Raw genomic sequence first — 23,301 nt, 5'->3', positions numbered from 1 at the left:
ACAACTTTCCCAGTCTTAATTCAGTTCTCCACATTTGCATCTCAGTTTGCAGTTCTTCTTTTTTTAAGATCCTCATGAAAAAATCACCAATATTTTAGTGCAAGCCACTGTGTCTCAGCAATATAGGGTCAGTAATGCCACCTTACCTTACAGGGTTGCCATATGGATTAATAAGGTGAGATATGCAGAGTGAACGCTCTCAAGTTGCAATCTAGATGCCAAGCATAATTCTTTATTATGTTCAGACACGTGATTTAGGGGATCAGGTAGCAACTGTGAGGTTAATTCTGATTGCAGGTATCAGACACATCTAATTTTACTGCTTGGGCTACCTGACACTGGTAATGCAGCATGTGATAAACTGCATATAAATCAAAAGATTGCAACTTTGCACCGTGTAAATTTGCTGAGCTCCCTCCCCCACTCACTATTTTAGTATTTCAAAGAGTTTTCAATGAGAGGTCATTGCTTGCAATGCCATTTACAATGAAACATTTATATTGTAAACCACTCTGTGATCCTTGGATGAAGGGAGGTATAGAAGCAGCAGCAGCAGCTTCAACCTAGCCCCTCAGGAGTCTTTCTTGTGCATTTCCCAAAAGAATTACAATGTCACACTTGAGCAAAACTAAATGTGAATACATTGCAGATACGCCTCCTTAAGTGACTTGAGGATTAATTGCCTGATCCATAAGTTCATTTTATCAGAATAGGTGGACTGAAACTGGTTGAGTCCTGCTGAGTTCAAGGGGGTTAAAATACCTGAGGCTGAGATATTTAATACACCAACTCTGTGGCAATTCATTACAGTCAGCAAGAATATTATGAAACTGCTCTAGAAAGAGTGATTTGAAGGTTGCAGCCCTAGGCAGGTTAGCTGCAGGTGTCTTCCACCCTACTCCTTTTTCCACTTTTTTGGCAGTGGATGACAGAAAGTATAAGAAAAATCTGCCAGCAGTGTTACCTGACCTAGAGAATAGGATAAGTTGCCTGAGTCACAGCACGGCAGGAGTGTGTGCAAAAATTGCACTTGACTTGCCAGCCATGGAACTGGCAAGAAACAGGAAGGTGCAGCTGTGGCATTTCTGCTTAGAAGCGTCATGATATGAACTAGAGTGGCAAATTTTGTTCATCGAACATTGACAAAGTGAAAGTTGGTTTTTCAAGGTGAGTGAAAACACCAGAAAAATGCTGTCTCTATTCATGGCTGTTGAAGGAACACGGGTGGCGCTGTGGTCTAAACCACAGAGCCTAGGGCTTGCTGATCAGAAGGTCGGTGGTTCGAATCCCTGCGACGGGGTGAGTTCCCATTGCTCAGTCCCAGCTCCTGCCAACCTAGCAGTTCGAAAGCACGTCAAAGTGCAAGTAGATAAATAGGTACCGCTCCAGCAGGAAGGTAAATGGTGTCTCCGTGCGTTGCTCTGGTTCACCCAAAGTGGCTTAGTCATGCTGGCCACATGACCCGGAAGCTGTACTCCAGCTTCCTTGGCCAGTAAAGCAAGATGAGCACTGCAACCTCAGAGTCGTCTGCGACCGGATCTAACGGTCAGGGGTCCCTTTACCTATTCATGGCTGTTATCAACTCTGTGCAACATCTAATCCCCCTTTCTTGCTGTTTCCTCAGCACTTTGTTGTTGCTGTTTCTTTCTATAGTAGCAGCAGCAACAACAACAGCAGCAACAGCAATTAGTCACTTGCTACAATTTCTTCTCTCAAAGCAACTTACTTAAAAAAACAAACCCTAGAAAACCAAATTAAAATAACTAAAATTAACTAGAAATGCTCATCCTGCAATAGCATACAGGACAGATCTTATACCACCCAACTAAAACATGGACACCACTGTATGTGCATAGCATCTGGTATTCAGGGTTATACTTCCTAAACTCTATTTAACTGTCATAACTGGTATCTGTTGATAGGCCAGTCCTTCAATAATTTGTCCTAGATGCCCTTTAAAAACAACAACACTAAGCTAGTAGATATTAAAATGAAATGTGTGCAATTTAATTTTCAGCCTCTGTGAATTCTTAAGTACGTCACAGTATAGATTTATTAATTGCCCTGCATTCTATAATATATTATCAAGCTGCTAGGAACTGTGGGTGCTGGGGGGGGTGTGGAATAGCCTGCATAATGATTGGTTAGTTTGTGTGGTATAATACTGTCATACTGTGGGTGTTGGATATGTTGTTGACATGTGATTACATTAGAATGATTATAGTATTAGATGGATAGATTGTTATACGATTATATTTCAAGATTTTATGTGTTATAATGCTCCTGTTATCAAAGTGAGTCATTCGTCGGATTGTTGTTGTGTTTTGAATTGATTTACCTATACCTGAATGTTACTGTAATGATGTATTGATTTGCATTTTTGTTGCTCTGTTGTGAGGCGCTTTGAGCATGTTTATTTGGGCAAAATTGACATACCATTTTAAAATGGAAATAAATAATATGAAAAGACCTTTCTAAATGGATGGCAGTCATATTTATGCTGCCTTGACTATATGGTTGAAAAGTGGTATTCACTTAAAAAGAAGAAGAAAAAGACAGGCTTTTTAATGAACTGTTAAACATTATGAACAACGAGATGGCTTGATTTCCAAAGAGTACTACTGAGAAGATTCACAGGATAATTAAAAACACTAGGCAGATATTGATGTTGTTATTGTAGCTAAATAAATCTCTCCAAAAAGATGTCAAGTGTTTTAAACCTTTCAAGTGTTCACATTTTAAACCAACTTTCAATGGTGAAGGAAAGACATTGATTCCCCTAGCCATAGAATTTAGTACCACCACTGCAATCTCTGATGTGGCCAGGCCTCAGTTCCTGACACCAGGAACTAAGCTGCGAGAGTTGCATGAGTACCAAGTGGGTAGGGACCAAGAACATTTGGGAGATTGGGAGGAAAAGGCTGGAACTATCTGCTTCCTAGCTCCGCGGCAAATTAGGCAGACATAATTGCGCCCCTATCCAGAGCCGAACGTACTTGTTTGACCCTGCAAAGGAAAATGCTGTGAAATGCAGCCTGCCACCAATTAATGACAGACATTCTGTTCATGTTGTATTGCCTAGACAGACTGTCACCATGCTTTAATCCATCTTGATTAGTCAAAGCACACAAGGAAGCTATTGATTTGTGTTCATTCTGGTACAAATGGTGACTAGATTCCAGTGCCGATAGGCAGCTTTCTTTCATACCTTTGTAAAATGATTCCCGGAATAAAAAAATGGAACATCTGAAAATGAGGTTCAGAGGACTTTACTGTACCTGTAATTTGCTATCAGATCAATCTATATTAAAGTATAGTGCTTCCTTAATGCATTTAGTGCCTTCTTGGAAACATTTGTAAGACATGCTACAGCATCTCATTCGGAAGCAATATGCTCATATCAGTCCTAGAAGTCTTACATACCATTGATACATTATCTGGAGTTATTGATCAGGATGCATTTTGTTGTGATTTCATTCATAAATCCAGTTTAGGATCTGCTAAAATGTTTTTTTTTAAACTTGTTTTACCAGTAGCTCCTTCCTATGTACAACATTCAACAGCTGTCCCCCCTGCTGTGGCAAAGAACATCCAGGAATAGAGTTTTTTTGTCCAGAATGTAGAGGAAGAAAAATTCCTCACAGTCCACACAAGGATTTGCTTTTGGCAATTTCTGCCCCATCCCTGGGCTGGCAGAATATGTTATCCCTTACGGGGTTTTAATTTCCTGAACCAATAAATTATGCAGCCCTCGTTTCCTTGCTTCTTCCTATGTAGGACCATATACTTAAAAGCATTCATATTGAATTTTGCCATGTGTCTGAACATGTGTGGAATTTTTTGGAATGAAGCTAATATTTGTGATTTCCTTAACTTTGATTTTAACAATACCACTAATATGAGTGTGTTTGATCAGTGCATTTGTGTTAGGGTGAACAATACCCGTTTGTATTGAATGTTTAGTGTTTTCCTGTGAATAAATTGTATACGTACCATGTGAGTTCCAAATTCAGTGATCCCATCATAGTAGCAGATAGGACAATCTGTTTTTAGTACCGTGTCAGGAATATGGTGATAAGATTCCGATGTTCAGTTTATCAAAACATTTACAGAGATCAGAAGTAACAGAGCCACTTAAAGTCGAACAAATGAGAGATCTCTCCCTGCTCATCCAGATCAATAAGGATTTCTTCACTTCTGGAAACTATTGGCTTAGATCCCAGACAACATAATTTATCAATGAGGGAATTAGAATCCTAAGTAGGAAACCATAAGAATAAGTGGAACTCATAATGTTGATTTCTTCCTCTTTGGAAGCAATTTAGAAACCCACACGACAGTGTGTTTATTTTAATTTTCCAATTGTGTATGTGTTTCCCACATTTTTATTAACTTCAAAAATATTTAAACTTAGTACTGTAGGGAATATACAATAGAACCTATAGTTATTTAAGGTGGGGGCCTTAAGGACCTTCCGGTGTCCTAAATTAATGTCCTCTGTTACTAATGTTAGAAACACAGACAGCCATTGTAACTGGGCTATTTATTATCTTGTGGCTTGCAGACCTAGAAACGTTAAAAGTAAATGTGGGTTTCAGAAATCTTCCTAAGACATGATTGAATGGATCATACAAGTCTACTTAGGCAATGTTTCTAGTCCTCCTAGATAGGGCTGTTTTCCTGACAGCCCACTCTGAGGAGGGAGAAGATATTTAGCACCCCCAAATGGACTGCTGGCAAATCACATGGCCACAACCATCCCTCCCTCCATATATTCTTCTTGCTTCTGAATTGGTCACTGGGAGAGACAGGTAAGGAATATGGCACCAAGGGATAATCCTGGGGAGGGGGGCGGGATCTGGTGATATCACTTAGAGCCTTACACCAATTGGGACTTAAGCACCAGATTGCAGGGACTTGAAGAACTACCTGTGTTTAAGATTTTTTTTTATAGCTCACCCATTATATGAAGCCATAGAGTTTCCTTTTCCTCTTAATTAATGATCTGCTTGAATTGTTGTGTTTGTGTTTGTGTTGCCTGTTGTTTACCTTCAGTTCAAAATAAAATGCTGTTTTCTTCATAGTTTTCAGTGTAGCCTTCTAAAGCATAGAGTTTTGTTTTGTTTTTCATGCCCTGGTCTAAACTGGGGAGTATCCCTCTCCCCCCCCCCATGGCAGATCTCTTCCTACCAGGAAGTAAAACACAGTGTGAAGCTGTACAGTATGTAATCTTATACCTTCTGTATCTTGGAGAGTCCAGTATCAATGTTGCACATGTATGGACGCTTTCCATAGGTTGAAGCCTGTAAATGATTGAAACATCATCTTAACCACATGATTATGTGAAGCTATAGTAAGTTAGCCCTGGAGAACCACCCCTGTTCCATGCATTCTCCTACAGAGGGAGCGGGCTGAGTTGAATTCAGAAAAGGAAGGAAGCAGTTAATTGTTGGACTTCAACTCCCACCAGCTGCATTCAGCATGTCCAGTGGTCATAGATGATGGATGTTGTAGTTCAGCAACTTCACGTGGGTCAAAGGCTCCCCAGTCCTGTGTCAACAGTTAAGCTAAGAGTCTGATGCTGGATTCTTGAGATGTTGAAAGGTTGTTTTAAACATCTTTCTGAAGTGAGGACCTCTTTGCAGCTAGAGAACCGAAGTGACAGTTTGCTACAAGAATAGCAACAGCCCTGCACCTCAGATCACATACTATTGCAAATTAGCCCTTTTCACATATTCCAAAACTATTATTAGTATTAATTTGGTTTCTGTGGCAGCCTTTATGACATATGGTTCTATTGTGGTTTACAAGCATAGCTGCTTATACTGCAAAGCTGTAAAAACAAAATACAATACATTAAAACCAGGTTAAGATGATAATGATGATGATATAAAATACAACAGATTGTCATTACTCAGTTACAGCAAATCAGCCCATCTTCCAAAGCTTAGGTGAAGAGTTACTTCTTCAGCTGGCACTGAAAGCCATACAATAATGCTTCAGGGTGTACCTTTGTAGAAAGGGAATGCCATCACCTGGGTGCCACTACAGAGGAGGCCCTGTCCCAAGTCACTGCACAATAAGCCACAGCTAGCAGTAGGGCCTCCCCTTCAGAGATGAAAGGGAACAACAGATAGCACAAAGGGGCTGTGATGCTTACCTGACCCCCCTCCAGCTGAGAGAGGTTTTTTCTGCATACTAGAATGGAGCTGGGGAAGGATGAGGCAGTTCCAAGGTTGGCATGGTGCAAATAGAGCCAATCTGGTGCCCCTGCTGGCATGTTTGCACTATACCAATCTTATCACTGCCTCACCCTTCTCCGGTGTATCCCAGTATGCAGGGAGGTCAGATAAGCAATGCAGCAGTGTTTCCCAAACTTGGGTCTCCAGCTGTTTTTGAACTGCAAATCCCATCATCTCTGACCACTGGTCCTGCTAGCTAGGGATGATGGTAGTCCAAAAACAGCTGGAGGCCCAAGTTTGGGAAACACTGCATTAAACCTTAAAGTATGAACCTGACCTCAAGCTCCTGCTGCCTCTTTTAAGTCCCATTTGCACTCTGCAGCGTTGAACGAAGCTTTGTGCTTTTGGGCAACTGCGGTGAAAAAAAGAAAGCAGGTGAACTTCTCATATGTAAAGTATCTTCCTTATTGACTCCATTCCCCACCACCACCACCAACCAGGGTAGTTGAAACACTATTGAGAAGACAGTTCCCACACACTGTTCACCTCATAGTTGAGGGGATTAAGTTTCAGTAAAGAATTATTGTTTGCAGTGGAAATGGAGGGGGGGCATAGTAACTAAAGGAGCTATAGATGGAGCTCAACAGTTACTGTAACAAACAAACAAACAAAGCTATAGATATAACTGCAACTAATTTGCCATGTAAGCACCACAAGTGAACTTAAATTTACTATGGGTTAGGGTCGTGCACCTTTCTGCATCACGGAGTGAGAGATTATAGGAGGCACATGTTTAAAATGCAGACATTATTTCAGGTCACAATGTGTTTGAAGTACATTTGATGCATCAGATTGCTTGAAGGCTTAAAAGCTTCCAGCTGTTGACCTGGGTGGGGTTTGATCAATACTGGTCAACGTGAGGCCTCTGCTCTGCTCCGCTCAGGGCCACTTATTTTATTTCCTGCTGCCAGTCAGCACTTACTACAACCTAGGCAGGTTGAAAACTGAACTTATACCAAAAAGAAAACATGGAATATAGCCTCCTGCCTATTTCTTACTCTTTGTGCTTAATTTGCCAAGGCAGACATTTTCCAACTGTGTTCTGAAGAACCCTGGGGTTCCTTAGAAGCTTAGCAGGGTGTCATTGATGTGAAGATCAACAATGGTGGACAAGTTTCCCTGAAAGTAAAGCTAGCCTTGCCCTCAGATGCGTAGCTCCTGGATAGTTTCTGAGGAACAGCAGGTAGGACAAAGACAGAGTCCAAACAGGCCTAGACAACTCTGTTTATACTCTGGCAGTGTGACTCAGAATGCACCCCAAAATCTTCCACAACATGAAAAGGTCTCCATATCCCATGTGGGGGGGGGGGACTTCTAGGCAGACAAATACATGTGAAAGGGGTTTGTGAAGTTTAGTTTGAAGAACACTGTTTCAGAGTACAAATCATATCTCAGCCATTTACACCCAGAGCAGCTTGCCAAACATGTTAACAACATCAGACCTATTAGTTCAGACCAGACTCTTCAATGCAGAAAAGAGTCCAGGGGTGGCAGTGGGACAGCATTAATTATTGTGTATATTGTTAACTGCTTTGAAATATATAAACGAAATGCTGTATATAAATTTTAAAAATTGGTCCATCAATTCATAACGATATTATAGACAATATTGAATTCTTCAAATGAAATGGATGGTATTGACCACCATTGCAACTGAACATCCTCTCAAACAAAAACAATCCAGAAGTTTCCCTTCCCTGTAGTGCAACCTGTCAGTTTGCATTTCTTAGTGCAGAAAGTATTGATCTCATGTGCAAAGATCTTTCCTATTCTGATTAATTCTAGAAGCTACTAGAAGCTTCTCTGTGTGAGAGAAGCAGAGGCAGAAGGGTTAATTATTGTTTGGGTTATACCTTCTGGGAACCTGCTTTGAACTAGTTCTCTTATCTCTATTCTGCAGAGTCGTGCTGACTATAAATATAGGCCAAAAGGAGCCTGGGTCTTACTTTTCTCTTCTCTCTCTCTTCCTTTTGGTGTGGTGTTTCTGTTTCTGTACATAGAATGCTTAGTGGTAAGGTTTAGTCTTATTATGAGTTAAGTTTATGCTGCAACTGGATTTTGTATGCACTGAGCCAATTCTGATTGTTCTGGATTTGATAATTATTATGCTACTTTTGCCTTCAGCACATGTAAAGCTCTGCTGAATGAAGTACTGTTGCCTCTGGTCTATTTTTGGGGAACTCTGCAACATGTTTAAGGTTTTCCTCCACATGTATGACACATGTATGACAACATATGACACAACCCTATACATGTCTACACAGAAGTATGCCCCACCGATATCAATGGGACTTACACTATAGCAGAAAGATAAGAGAGTTTTGTTTAGTCCATATAGTTAAGCACACTGACTTAATTTGCACCTCTCTGAAACAAAGTGGTATTTTAGGATAAAATACATTTAGAAATGAGCACATTTCTAAAAGTGTGTATTTTAATATATAACTTGTGATCGAATCTGCAAAATAAATGCTAACCGCAACATAATATATATTTAACTTCATATGCATATTAATTTTCCACATCTTAATGTGGTAACTGGATGGATTCAACACATGCATTGACAAGGACCAGAAACAGTGACTCATCCATCCCAATGCTTAGGGTTGGATGACTTGCCTTGCAGCCTCAGTGCCTTTCTTGGAAAGCATGCAGCTCTCTGGTAGTGCACCTCTTTCAGGAAGGAAAGAAATAAAATGTTCAACTGTCCCATTGAAAGAGAATATGACAGTGGGAGTGGTTTGTATTCCATTTTTAAATGAAAACGTATGTGTCTTCCCCTGCTTTCCATCTGACTAAAATTTACTTGGTGAAGTCTGTGGAAACTGGTCCATTAGAGTGAATGGAGTCTTGCCCCATCGGTCTCAGTGCACTCTCATTCGGCCCTCACCTGCCTGCTATCATCAACCAGTCCAGGGGATGGCACTTCCTGACAGCTTCCGCCTCCTTTTTAGTCCCAGCATTGCACCTTGTAGAACTCAGCAGGGAGGGCAAATGGGGACAAAACTAGAATTGTAGGCCCTGCCTCTCATTGACTCTTCCCACCGTTTGAGCTCCTTGCCTTCTGCCCTACTATTCCTAGTGGGCACCACCCACCACCAGTCATTGTAAGCCTTCTTACTTCATATAATTCCTCACTCAGACATGTAATGAAATCATTTCAGGTACTTTTAAGCAGCCATTTGTGTTACACTGAGAAGAGCAAGCACTTCTAATGGATTTTTTTTTTTTAAATGCAACTCCAAATAATTTACAGAGATTAGGATGTTGTCACAAAGATACCGGAAGTTTAGGGATTACTCTCTGAAGCTGTTCTGTACTGACAGCTAATTGGTAGCACTCTTTGAGAGCCCTTTTATAGCTGGATACAGCTGAATGAAAACAAGCCACAAAAGGGAGCTCATTTTTGTTTATCATTAATTTTTACTTGGTTCTGTAGGTTTTTTTCTTAAAATAGAATTTTCTGCAATCTCTACTAGTATTCCCATTATATCATGTAAATTGATTTGGTAAATTCATTCATTTGTTTGTTTTAGTTGTCTTCCTCTTTTAGTGGCCTGTAAATCCAGTCCAATGAATGAATAAAATTATGCCTAGGGTGAAGAGATATAATATCTCCATAAATGATTAGGGAAATTCTTGTTTTATTCCAACAGATCATGCTGCTGACCTTTGAGAAAGAATGAAATTGAGGAATCATTGTCTTTGTGACTCTTATACCTACTAGGCATGATCTAGATTAGGAACTCTGGTTGGCACACAAATAAATTCTAATGAAGAACCACCAACCTCCTGACCTTCACCACAATACAAGTCTGTTTCCTAAACTGTCATATATCAAACCCTTAGTGCCATGTAGAAAAGCTAGCCACAGTTATCTACACTGTGGCCACCGACTTCATTTCACTCTAAATTGATGGCTCAACTGGTTGTTTACAAAGATACATCTCCTACACTAAAATGCTAGCCCATTAACTTTGAAAGTCGGCATCAGAAGTTGACATGTTCAACAGATGAGTCAGAAACACATCAGATGTTTCTCACTTGTTTTTCCCTTAGGTTCACTTCTGAGTTGTTTTAGCTTTGCACCTCAGAATATGGAAGAGTCATACTTGCAAACAAGATATCGTACAGGTGCATCACTGGGGACTCCAGAATCAGTGCTGATCCCCCCCTGAGTATGCAACGCAGTTTAAACTGTGATTGCTTCAGGAAGATCCACATAAACATTTTAGAGCAGAGTATATGGAGTGGTTAGATGGGTGCTAAGACCTCCTTTACCCCAAGGTTTCATTTGGTGCAGTCTGTTCATATAAGTGCTTACCTGGGGAGAAAAGTGTTTGGAAGGAGAAGCTATAGGGAAGTAAGCAGGGTGGGTCCATAGTACTCCTTTGGACGCCACTCTTTCCCTTTATACATGATTGGGATAGACTCAGGTTTAAACCAGTGGGTCTGCTATGGTTATCTACAGTGATATTCTGTGTTGTATTGTGTATTGTGTAATGCTGTATTGTGTTTTTAACATTCGGTTGGAAGCTGCCCAGAGTGGCTGGGGAAACCCAGCCAGATGGGCGGGGTATAAATAATTTGTTGTTGTTGTTATTCCCTTGACTTCAGTGTGTATTTCAACATTCCTGCCATTTACATCCTCAGAAACTACATGTGAAAAATGACAACGCAAAGTTCCCTTGTGTAATGGGATGAAAGCAGCTGAACATTCAAGTGCTTGCAGAATCGTGGGCTTAGATTAGATGGCTTACTGTGAGCTTCGCCATAAAATCAGATAGTGGACATACCTGTATTTTCAACTGTGCAATATTAGAGTCTGAGTGGCAGCAGCCTGTTTCAATACACACTTGTTTACACACCTATTTTAAATATTTTGTCATAAGGTACCATACTTCAACATTATCTCCATGGATATTGGCTAATGGGCAATTTTCTGTGTTCTGACATATTGCCTTGTTAGTACCTCATTAACACCTGCTGCTAGTGAACAGTATTCCTTGGGGACTCTCTTCTGCTGTGCACTCACCTGATGGAAAGCTAATTGCGTCACTGTGTAGCATTCCCATTAAAGCTGCTGAGCATCTGTGATTAATAAGGCACTGCAGTAATGAGGAAGTGAACCTAGGACTCAAAAACACCTCCCACTCCCATTAGGTTTGCTTTTGAAGGCCAGGGCTTTAACTGCAAGCCTCTCTGGGGCAACCACAACATAACCAGAGCCTCCAAAGATCTGGCAATGGGGATGGGGTGGGGGTACATCAGGTAAATGTTCTGAACAAAGGGGTACTGTTGTATTTATCCTTCTTGGCACCTCAAGTGCATGAATACTGTGTGGTCTTTGCTTGCTATCCTGCCTTCCTGTTTCTACCCTAACTTAATATGGAAGAACAAAAGCAAAGTTGGTCTTTATGATGGACATTCCTCTCTCCTGTCAGCCCACAGAGCTGGTTCTGGTCCTGAGAGTGGGGGGGGGGGAGGATGCCTGTACTAAGGGGGAGAGTGCATAAAAATGGATATATCTAAAAATATATGCAGTATATCAGGAGAAATTGCTTGCAAAAAATTCGTGCTCTAGTCAAAACTGTATATAAAAGGTATTAGGAGAAATCTGTACTAAAATGCTGAAGAAATTTCATGGAGATTTACTTATTTTTTAACTCCAAATTGCTGCAGAAATGTGGAGAACTGAATTTAAGACTGGGGGGGGGGATGAGAAACAGAGTGAGCTTAAATTAACACATTCGTCCATCCCTACTGTAGAATATTGTGGGAAACTCTGTATTGAAAACCAGACATTTAAAATGGGGAGACGAGACAGGGCAGGTATGAGTCATAGTCCCTGCTCAAGTACTGGGTCCTTTGCACCTGCCCAAGGGGTTTGTGCTGTGGAATTGGGTCTGCCTGTCTGTCCGAGAGGGGGGGGGGAGGGAGAAAGTGCCAATATAGTAGAGGAGAAAGGTCTACCTTCTCTGGAACTGTATGTGCTCCATGATTCTGAAAACTGCCAGAGAAGCCCTTAAGAATATTTGATTCATTCATTCATTCATTCATTCATTGTTCTAGATAGCTAGAGAGAGCCTCAGGTAAGGGTCCTAAATGCGGGCAAACTGAGAATTTTCCTGTGATTCGCACCAAAAGGCTATTTCATACATTCTGGATATGTATCCAGCCTCTAATCAGACTATGCCAGCAGGTGTACAGTTCAGAGCCAATCCTGCCTCATGAATGTGTGCCTGTATGCTAATATGTTTGCATATACACATTTCTCTCATGTATCCTTTCATTCTTAGGTGCACACTTAAGAGGCTTAGGTCTTAACATGAAAATACATAATTCATGAAGTAGTCCTTATTTTACATTTGCGCTGGGACACATCATCTAGGTCTTCTCAGATTGACGTGGAATAAATAAACTTATTTACCCCATGAAGGAAGTGTGATGGGGTCCTTCCTCTCCCTCCCCACCATGATCCTTCAGATCCTTGTATTTCCCTTTCCATTCTCCTTCAGTCTTTCACCTGCCCATCAATAACACACATATGAACAAGGGGTGTCCAGTCTATTTTCTTCCAAACCCGGTCTTTTTTAAAAAAGTAATTAATGGGGGGAAATCATTGCATGCAGAATGAAAGAGCTGATGATATCTCAACATATGGTTACAATTAATTAGTACTCAGAGTAGACTATCGCAGAAAATCTAACACACATTTAAAATAAACTCCTTAAAGTACTGGCATAAATATAAAGTAGAACAAAGTACAGTTCTGCTTCTTTAGTAAGGAACTGCAAGGTACAGACTGAACCTGCAAGAATATAATCAGATTCCAATTTGTGATAACAAGATGGAGCTCTTAAATTCTGGAGTTGCACTCATGAGTGATGATGACCTAGCCCTGCAGCTATGCAACTCAAGCAAATCATTATCCCATACAAATCTTTGTGCTGCACAAAACCTCTCTAATTTACGCTATGTCTGCCATCCCCATGTGACTCTTGAATCAAGCATGTTGTCCAATAAATGAAGATTTGTGTACTATTATCTCTAGCCACTATTGTACTCAAACTTCATTAGACTTTTGAGATCCAACGTTCTACTCAAAAGGAAGAAGCAATTATCTCTAACGATATGCAATACTGCTAGGAGTGTAACAAGCTTCTTTCAGACACAAGCCATCCTCCTTTAGGAGTGCATTTTAATTTTGTCAGTGCCTGTGTAACATCACATTCCCAGTAACTTAATGACGCCACAGGTAGCTCTGAACTCACCCCTTTCCTCCTCCTTCCTTCTTCCATTGGTTAACCGTGCAGAGGATCACTGTACCCTATTCTGTTTCTGTTTCAGCAGCTACTGATAGCTGAAAGGTAAAATGGATGTCAAAATAATAAAGTGAGCAAGGCATTATTCGAATAACACAATGGCCCTTCCCTACCAATCCATCCACCTGACAGGTGCAAAATGGGTCACCTTTCAACAAGGTGCATTTATTTTTTCACATTTAGAATGATGCAAACAATTCAAACCTTTAGAATAGCATACCGTTCTTTCAAATACATCTTTAAACTTAGAGTAGGCATAGTGGACATTTATAATAGGTATACACATTTCAGCCAAATATAATTAGAAAGAAAAAGTGCCAAGATATCAGGCCCTGTCATGGTTTAGAACTAAAATGCCAATTCGCTTTGCAAAAAAGGAGGAAGAAGAAAGAAATGTCAATTATTTTCATTCTCCATTGCTCGTTCCCTATTAAAAGCTCTGTGGTAATGGCTGGCTTTGGGACACCTGGTGTGTTCAGCCAGGAGTTTCAGAGAAGAACGTTAATGGAAGGCTTATACTACAGGCCACAACTTTTCACCCATCTGCACCTGTATTGCTTGTACTTACTTGCTTGCTATATATATATTCCATTTGTATACCACCCTTCCCCACAAAGGAGGCCAGGGCAGCAAATAGAAAAAGGCCTAGAGCAGACTTCTTCAACCTCAGTCCTCCAGACTACAATTCCCACCATCCTTGACCACTGGTCCTGCTAGCTAGGGATCATGGGAGTTGTAGGCCCAAAACATCTGGAGGGCCAAGATTGAGGAAGCCTGGCCTAGAGCAAAACAATACAACAAAAATAAAATAAAAGCACCTAAAAGCATTTGAAACAATTCAAAACATCTAAAAATAATCATATACCCTCACAGCTAATCATTTCAAGGTCTCTGGAAACAGTATTGTTTGGCCAGGAGTATTTTTAAATTCCTCCTGAACATTTAAGAATGTAAGAACCACCTGATGGATCAGACCAATGGCCCATCTAGTCCAGCATCCTTTTTTTCACAATAACCAACCAGATGCCTGTGGAAAACCAGCAGCAGTATGTGAGCACAAGAGCACTCTCCCTTCCTGTGACTAATTTATTTTTACGAGAGACATTACACTTACTTCTGTAAAACAAGAAAATCTTTAATAAAAATAATTTAAATTTTAATAAATAAATAAATTATATACTACTAATTCGTTAATATTGAGGGAGACAGGTGCATGTCACCCACAAGGGCATCCCACAAAAAACTTTTTATGTTGCATCATCTCTTCCTATCCTGCCCGTTGGACTTTCTTCCCCTCACAAAGGAAGGGTTCAGATCCTCTGATCAGACCTTGCCTTAATGAAACAAGGCTCTCTGTGCTGCTAAACATGGTGGTTGAGCTGAATCCCTGTTGTGGTTCAGCCTGTTTTCTTTCTAGGTCCTCATGCACTTTTTATTCTCCCTCCCACTTTCGTTCCCTGCATGTGGGTGTCAACTCTGCACCTCCTCCGAGCTGTGTCACATCCTTTCTCCTTGCTTTTGATGCTTCACTCTGCCTCCTCCCCTTCCTTTTTTGCTCAAGTCCCTGCCCTTATCTGAAGACTCTGATTTCTCAGCTTCTTGCTTTCTGTCACAATTTCCTTTGATCAGCATTTCTGCAGCATGCTGCTTTGGTCATATGTTTTTGACTTTGTTCTCTCGATGAGCTTTTTGCTATCAGTAAATTTCCCTTCTCTGGCCCTTGTTTGATCTCTCTTAACATCCAGCCCTCTCCCTCTCCATTTATTCTACAGCCTCCAGTCCACCTACCACTGTTAAGTTCTTCTGTCTTGCCTTCCCATACTTCAGCACTTCAACGCCTCCCAAGCTTATCCTGACCGCATGATGCTTTCCGTCAGTACTTTCACTGCCTTAGCTGAACACTTTTGCATGTCCTTCAGACTGACCTTGGCTGACCCTGGTCAATTTCCCCTGCTTTTGATCACTGTCTAACTAGACAAGCTCAAAATATTGTGCAAGCTCCTTTCACTACACTCTTTTATTCCAAACTCTTCCATGTTAAATCCCAGGGCACTTGCCTTCCATTGCCTCCCTACATCAGAACCTCATTGCCTTTTCTTTCCATTTCACTTGCATACCTTCAGTTCATATCCTTCATTTCAACACACCTGTGCAAACTATATTTCCATCTCAATATGGAAGAGATATGATGCCCCTGATTGTAGCCTATAGAAAACAGTTTTGGAAAGCTCATGATCTCAGGTTTGTCCATGTAGAAGGAAGCCCCAAATCCGCTGCAAGGTTCACTTCAGATGGAGTTCACAAAACACTTCTAGTGCGCCAATAAGTTATTTGAAGCAGATGCCTCTTCTTTGGTAGGGGCATCAAATTGAAAGATTTCAGTTAGCAAAATAGTCATCCAGTACTGCTTGTTTTAAGCAAACAGAAATGTAATGAGAGGGGCATATTTAACCACTTCGTAATATAGCAGTTTGTAACACAGCACCTTACAGAGCTATGTGCAAAAGCACATTGCAATTCATAAAACAATGCCATGCATAAACAATCACATTTATACATTTGGCTACCTTTTCACATTCAAGCATCTCATGTATGAGACATGCATGTGAGTTACAAAAAACAGCCACTGTTGAATTGTGGGACCCCGATAAATTATGGATGCAATCCTATGCATAGTTCCTTGAAAGGGAAGCCAGTTGAACTCAGGTAGATTTACATCTGAGTAAGCATGCACAGAATGGGGCTGTACATCAACTTTCCAACTTCAAAGCCCCACAAATTTGAGATCCCTGTTTCACTTGATGAACTGTTCTGAAAATTACTGCAATCAGAATCAATGGTAATATGCGTGCTTGCAGCACCACAGCACGCTTTTGCTGGCATTATGGGTGGGGAGAAAACTCCTAGAAAAGAGAGAAACTTTCCCCAAATGCTCACTGAAAAGCTTGCAAAGCCTGAACTGATTTTGAATTAAGTCTAGGACAACTTGCCTTTCACTCCAGTTTGCATCCCCTTTAGCCAAGTCATCGGGATCATTATCCATGTCGTACATAGGTAAGCCTTTACTTAAGAGCAGCTGGTTTGGATAAAGACCTGCCATTTACAAAAAGCTCTTCTTTCCAAGGTTTCTGTTGCCGTGACACCTTAATCCAATACTTAGTTCTTTTCTCTTTTTTTGCAATACATTCCACCACATCCACACTTCTTTCCCAACAAACTGAGTGCTTATTTAGAGTGAGATTTAAAAAACAAATAAAAAGCAGTTTGTTTTTTTAAAAAACGGCAAGAATGAAAGATTTATTCTGTTCTTCAAGGTGATGCCTTCTTGTATCTATGTGGACTATTTGACTGTGTATTCTTGTTTATAATTCTCATATCTTGTGGAAATATTTCTTCCTGAACTACTGTTTTTTGACTAGCCTGTCTGGTGTGCTTCCAGGCCTACCTGTAGGGCATCATGCTATGATAATGAATTATCTGAAACAATGATAGCATCTATATAGCGTTGGTTTATCTGGGACTCAGAGGCTGCCACACCACAGTTTTATTACAAAGCATTCCATTCTGTTTTGCAACAAAAGACTATCAACGTGAGTTCATTTAACTGAAAAAGGAGACTCATTAGGAGCATCTGTTAATATAATGGAATAAAAAAAGCCATTATTTTAATTGATATTCGCTCACATTCTTCTCCTGACCACTCAGAGTTGTTCTGTACTGTGTGTTTTCTCTCTGGATGGCAGAGCTTTTAACCATCCCCATGATAGACTATTCAACAGCATAAAATATATCACTACAGAGATATATTTTCCAAGAGCTGCCCTGCAGTTTCCCATTTGTAATTCTATCCTATTACTTTCACTTCTTAGCTTTTACATCAGTTTAAATAATGCTTTTATTTGTTGTGTTGTTCTTTCCATATACATATCTCAACTCCTTGGAGCTGAGATGTTAATACCAACCTCATTGGTGTGTAGTTACATGCACATGCACACACACACATGTATGTGCATCCATGTATTTGCAGATGTTGCGCTGTTGTATATATTTAGATTTGAATGGCCCTCATGCAATATTTCAGTTGCAGCAATATTTCTCTCTCTCGGGGTTTTAGTGGTACTGGTCAGTCAGCTGCATCCAAGGGCCGATTCCTGCCCATCAAATGCAGGTCTCAGAACCTGCTCTTTGCTCTGGCCAGCTTGTCATTTGTGTAAGGACCCTGCCTGAGAGTAAGCACCTCTTCTCTCTCCCTGATTGCTGATTCAGATCTTGAACCTTGCCTGTTTTGCCCCAGGCAAAACTTTTAAATTGTTAGTGTGGAAAGTTTTGCTTTCATTGTATTAGTGTAATTCAATTATTTACTTACTTATTTGCATATGACCAGAATATCAGCAAGATGCCTTTTTCAGATGCTGGATGCCATGATGAATGTTCCATCTGCACATGCATTTCAGCTTGCCAGATGAACTGATTCTCCCTCTCGCTGCACACTGTTTTGGGGCTTCCCCTGACCCCTCTAGAGCCAATTTCTGGGGCGGGGGCTACATGAAGCACCAGAAACTAAGGAAACATGGTCATATTCTTTGAGTATCAATGCTGTCTAGTGGCTAGGATGCAGCTTTTGGAACTGGAGACCTTGCTTTAAATCCCAGCTCAGTCATGGGCAAATCATTGCCTTACTTTTCCTTACTTTTCCATCAACAGCTTTTGGGAGGGGGCAGAGTCCCATAACCATGAAAGGAAGCTCAGCTGTCATACACTGAGAATTAACTGGCTGTGGTTTTTTTGAGATATAATTTGTTCAGATTAGGTTTCAGACCCAGTTTGGTTACTTCAATCCCCAATTAAAAATGGTTCCTAGGTCCAGATCTCAAGTCTCATGAAGATTAATGAGACCCCAATGTATTTCTATGCCATTTCCAATATCCATTTGGAAGGTCTGGAGGTTTAATTGTCGTTTTGAGGGTGTGCCTTTAGATGACTTAATCCATTACTATAGAACTGAGGAGGAAGCAATGATGTCCAGTATAACAACAGTGGGACTTCAGGGAAGTATGTACCTAGTATCAATCTATGTTGCCAGCTTTGGCAATCTGTGTTGCCAAGCTCTTAGGAAAACTCAGTGTGAACGCCCTTCTATAACCATTCCATCTTATCCTTTAAAAAATCTTGCAGGAAGGGATGCACAAAGATAGGGTAGCCAATGGGATGCCTTCTAGATACTCCCGCCAGCCCCACCCAGCATAGCCAGTGCTCTGAGAATCTGAGAATTGTAGTCCAACAACACCTGGAGAGCACCATGCTGTCTATACTTGCACTAGGTTGCAATGTGCATAGGGAAGGAACACTTCAAGGCAGAGGAGTGGAGGAGAAAGCAAACCATATTAGCTGCTCCATTAATTCCCTCTTGTGCTTTAACAGTGCCATGCACCACCAAAGGGCTGGTACTTTTCTGCCTTTTGGCTTGCAGCTAATATTTTCTTTTACCCCATTTAAAACATTTCTTTATACTGTCCTTCATGAAAACTGAATCCAGGGTAGTTTGCAGTGCGAAAAACAAAGCCCACGTTTAATCTTATTACCTCCTTATGCTGTTTTTGTGCTCAGAATGGAGGGAGATTGTATTCCCCATTTTATGATCAGGCTTCTTTCCCTAGTCGGATGGGGAAGCATTTCCAGCACTGTTTCTGTCTCCTTGCACACACTGCCAGGAGGAGACTGCAGCTTTCAGCTTGACACTTTTCTTTCTCTCCATCTGGTGAAGGCAACATGTTCGCTCTCCCTTTTATGCTCTCCAGTCATAAAAAACCTACCTGGATCGAGTCAAGCTGCTGTACGGTGTTTATAGTAAGGACAGGGCAATGAATCAAGCCTGGAATGAGTTTTCCGCCGCCGCCCCCCCCCCAACGCTGCCACTATTTTAGATGTACCAGTCATAACAATCAGCTCCCCACCACCACCACCTTTCAGCAGTCCCGACAGAAGATGGGATGATTAAGGTTGATCCCCCCTTGCAAAACTTAAATATTGGTGATTAAGAGCACAGCACGCTCCAAGAGGTGACAACTTTCTTGTCTAGCAGGATGTTACAAAGAGTCTCTGGGTGCGTATTAAAAGCAGCCAAGCAGCACTGCAAACCAGTAAAATATGCGGTGACCAGGCTAATTGCTTTCCCTGAGAACCGAATTGCCAGGCGTTTATGAGGGCGGCGGGGGGGGGGGTGCAAGGGAAACAATTCGGCCCCTGACTCTAACCCAGCGTTGGGTCTGCTGCTGCTTCAGACGCCGGGTCTAGGTTGCTCTGTCCTTCGTCCTGCTTCAGCACCTTGGACAGCGAGCGGAGCGCCTGGTCCTTTCCCCTCCCCTCCTTCCCACAGACAGCAGCGCTCCTGTCTCTTCTCCCCAACCTGCCTTTCAGCCGGCGAGGTTGGGTGGGAGCCAATCCCACCGCAGCGCTGCCCCGCGCATCCCCGCCTTCCAGCCTGCGACCACCAATGTGAAGGGAAGGGAGATGGGTGGGAGGCTTCTTTTCCACACCTCCCTAGTTAAAGCTTCTGGTATGAGGCTGGCGCTCAGTGGCGGGGGGAGAGGCACACACGCAGACGGGCGAGCAAACGCGCGCGCTGCTGGAGGGAGGGGAGCAGGAGGGAGGTGGCCGCGGGAGCGCTGTCCGGGGTCCTGAAGCGGGGACTGAGCGAGGGGTGCTCCACCTGCCGCCGCTTGGGTGCATGGGGAAGTGAGCCATCCCAAGTGCCACGAGCAAGGGGGAGGGCGAGAGGCGAATCTCACCCGGGGAAGCTCCTGCCACTGTCCTTTTCCAGCACCACCTCGGGCAGGCAGCCGGTCCAAAGTGCCGCCGAACATACTATGGAACAGGAGAAATATTTACCCGAGCTGATGGCAGAGAAAGATACCTTGGATTCCTCCTTTGTTCATGCGATGCGCCTTTTGGCTGAAGGTAAGACTTCGCTCGCCTCCCCTTAACACGGAGATCTCTCTTGCTTCTCTCTTGTTTCATTTCTCTGCGTTGCTGCTGCCTACAGCGAACTGTTAATCTCCGCTGCTGTCTTGAACCAAACTGAGACGGGTTAAGAAACGTGCAGATGCACATCCGTTGTTGGGAGAGAGGGAGAGAGCGCACGGCTCTTTCTGTTATATGATCTAAGATCTACATACAGGCAGCGGTTGCCCAGACAGAAGCGGGTGATTGGGAACGACTTAATCGCGTTAGAGATTGCAGTGCTCAGGCAAGTCAGAAAGTGCAGGGGAGAGAGAGGGGTCGAGTTTTGCTTTAGAAAAAAGGCAGGAAATCCTCAGACACTGTCTTCGCCTTGACACAGACATGCGAACGGGTGCGCAACAGTAATCTTAGCAGTGGAGACGGTATACTGGCAGCATTGCTTCAAGGTGCAAGGTTAAGCCAGAGATGCTGACAGGTTTCTGTAGAAATGCTGTAGGACAAGTAGGGCAGTTTGTGTTCATGGCAAGACTCCGGAAGAAGAGCCACTTCCCTCTTCTAGCGTCAGTCCAGTTTGCAAATGAATAAGCAACAATTAGGCATGCTGTGAAATGTGTTGGACGTGGATGTTCTGGGAAGAAAGGGCAGACTCTTAGGGAGAGACAAGACTCAGGATTCTCCCCGGTTCTGCTCTGCAATAGATATTTGGAGCTAGCATACAAAACAACTTCTGCTCCTCAGTATACTGAGCATTCCCATTGTCAAATACAAATGTTGCCAGTATCTTCCACTTAATAAATAACTACCAGGGCTGTAGCCATGACGGTTGCTGCATCTCCATGGAAAGCGTGTGTTTCCACAAGAAGATTTTATATATTTTCATACTCCTAGTTAATATTGAATTCTCTCCTCGTTAAGTGAACAACTGAAGTTGAGTTTTTGTGACAGGCAGAGCTACAGTTCCTCCTTTCATTTGAACAAGATGCTATTGTCTCACTTGAACTCATTACGTCTTGTGCTGTGTGTATGTGTGCTTTTTAATTTCATGCTCAGCTATATATGGCAAGAGCTAAACCCATCACAGTGTCTTTAATTCAGCAGTGCTTTCATTTCACTTCATTTGGTTCGTAGTTGCCTTGTTGGGTTCACCCTGTCTTTCTAGGAGACGGAACAGGACTCTGTTCATCATGGAGGTGTGCTGTGGGATTCACCATTTTGAGCTGCCAGCATTGCTGGTCAGTCACTAAATAAAACTTTGCAAGTTGTGCCTTTGTCTAACTGTTCTAGTCACATTAATCTGTGCCAAAAAAACCCCTGAGGTACAAAAGTATCACCACCAGAAAAATCTCCCTTGAGCTTTCGTTTCACTTTACTTGTATACTGTTTGTATACTTTACTTATATCCTCTATTTCTGTGCTATTATTGTTTACTTAGCACGTTATTGGAGGATATAAAGTATGAAGAAACTCTGGTAGGTAAAGATGATTACGCTCCATAATAAGTGATAATGTTTAGATAGAAACAACTATACAGAAATCTAGGAATACATGCAAGGACATATGCCTCTGTCCCAACTTAATTTGATGTTTAAACACTCATAATCTGAAAAGCACTAAACTCACAATGCTTAAAAGCACTAAACACGTTTACTTAGCTGAGGAATCTTCAGGTCTTCTTAAATGACAGAGTATTTATTTGCAAACCACAATAATGCAGTGCTTCTGTTGAGAATGGGAATGCTGATGTGAATCAATGATGGATTTTATATACTTATAGTAGTTGCTTTTCTTCTATAGAGGGGGAGGGGAAACCCATACCCATTTCTGCAGGAGATACTTTGGCACCCATGGGATAAATTTAAGTTTTCTCTCTAACGTTGTGGGTGTAGTTTTCACTTTTCCCAGCAGGGGGAACTATGTACTGAGACACAGTGGGAGTCTCAAGAGAAGTGAGGGGTGGGGTAAGAGAGAGAGAGAAATAAGGGTGTGGGAAATTAAAATATACAACTATTTTAAAAGCCAAAAATAAAAGTAAGTCTATGAAATATATGTTCACAACTGCCTTTCCTATTAAAGCTAGAAATCAACTCAGAACGGCTCACAAGCTTTAGTAAACTGTGGCTATGGCATTTCCACTCCATATGCTGTAGGTGAACATATGTGAATATTAAAAAGAGACTAAGGTGAACTGCCTATGAAAGCTGCAGAGAATGCTAATGTGAGATTCCCACCAGCTACCTGGCATTATCACTCAAAACACCATCTGTCAAGGTTTCTAGAGCCACGTTTTAGATTCCTTTAAAGAAAACACTACAGAAATTAAACTTTCATTGTAGCGATCATATCTACCTAGGAGAGCACAAACTACATGAAGGGTAACGGTAAATGCCATTGCTTGCAGGCAGGCTTCTGGGAAGCAGGTTATAAACCTTATACCACCATTTATCCAAATGCCCAGCAAATAGGAGGCTACACAGCAATATTACTGTTGCATTCCACCCCAATCTCTGAGTGGTGTGAGATTCCAGGGGTTCCAGGCACTTACCAAGGGTTTGTGTTTCCTTTTGGGAATGAGGCAGGGCAGAGACTGTGGTGTCTTTATGATATATGCCAGAAGAGCACCCTTTCCTTTGTTCTCTTAATCACCTGGGTGGTCACCTCAACACAGGAAGCTAGCTTGGCTTATGTTTTAACACTTTCTGGATTCAGGGGTTAGAAGGATATCACATATAGCCTACTCCTCACCCCCACCTCACCCCTCAAAACCCTCATAACAT

The 23,301-nt window shown here is 41.8% G+C and overlaps 1 protein-coding gene across 2 annotated transcripts in view; it reads left to right on the top strand.

Annotated features, from left to right (window-relative positions):
• Nucleotides 1–20,149: 20,149 nt before the first annotated feature.
• The window catches only part of KHDRBS2 (KH RNA binding domain containing, signal transduction associated 2), a 350,797-nt gene continuing 347,645 nt past the window's right edge, over nucleotides 20,150–23,301 (top strand). For both annotated transcript variants that reach the window (XM_053381150.1, XM_053381151.1), the window contains exon 1: nucleotides 20,150–20,524. In XM_053381150.1, coding sequence (XP_053237125.1) covers nucleotides 20,434–20,524 — 91 coding nt within the window. In that variant the 5' untranslated portion in view covers nucleotides 20,150–20,433. The remainder of the gene's footprint in view (nucleotides 20,525–23,301) is intronic.

The sequence above is a fragment of the Podarcis raffonei genome, chromosome 3 (genome assembly GCF_027172205.1).
Source record: "Podarcis raffonei isolate rPodRaf1 chromosome 3, rPodRaf1.pri, whole genome shotgun sequence".
NCBI lineage: Eukaryota > Metazoa > Chordata > Lepidosauria > Squamata > Lacertidae > Podarcis > Podarcis raffonei.
This window is presented reverse-complemented; position numbering and strand designations above follow the sequence as displayed.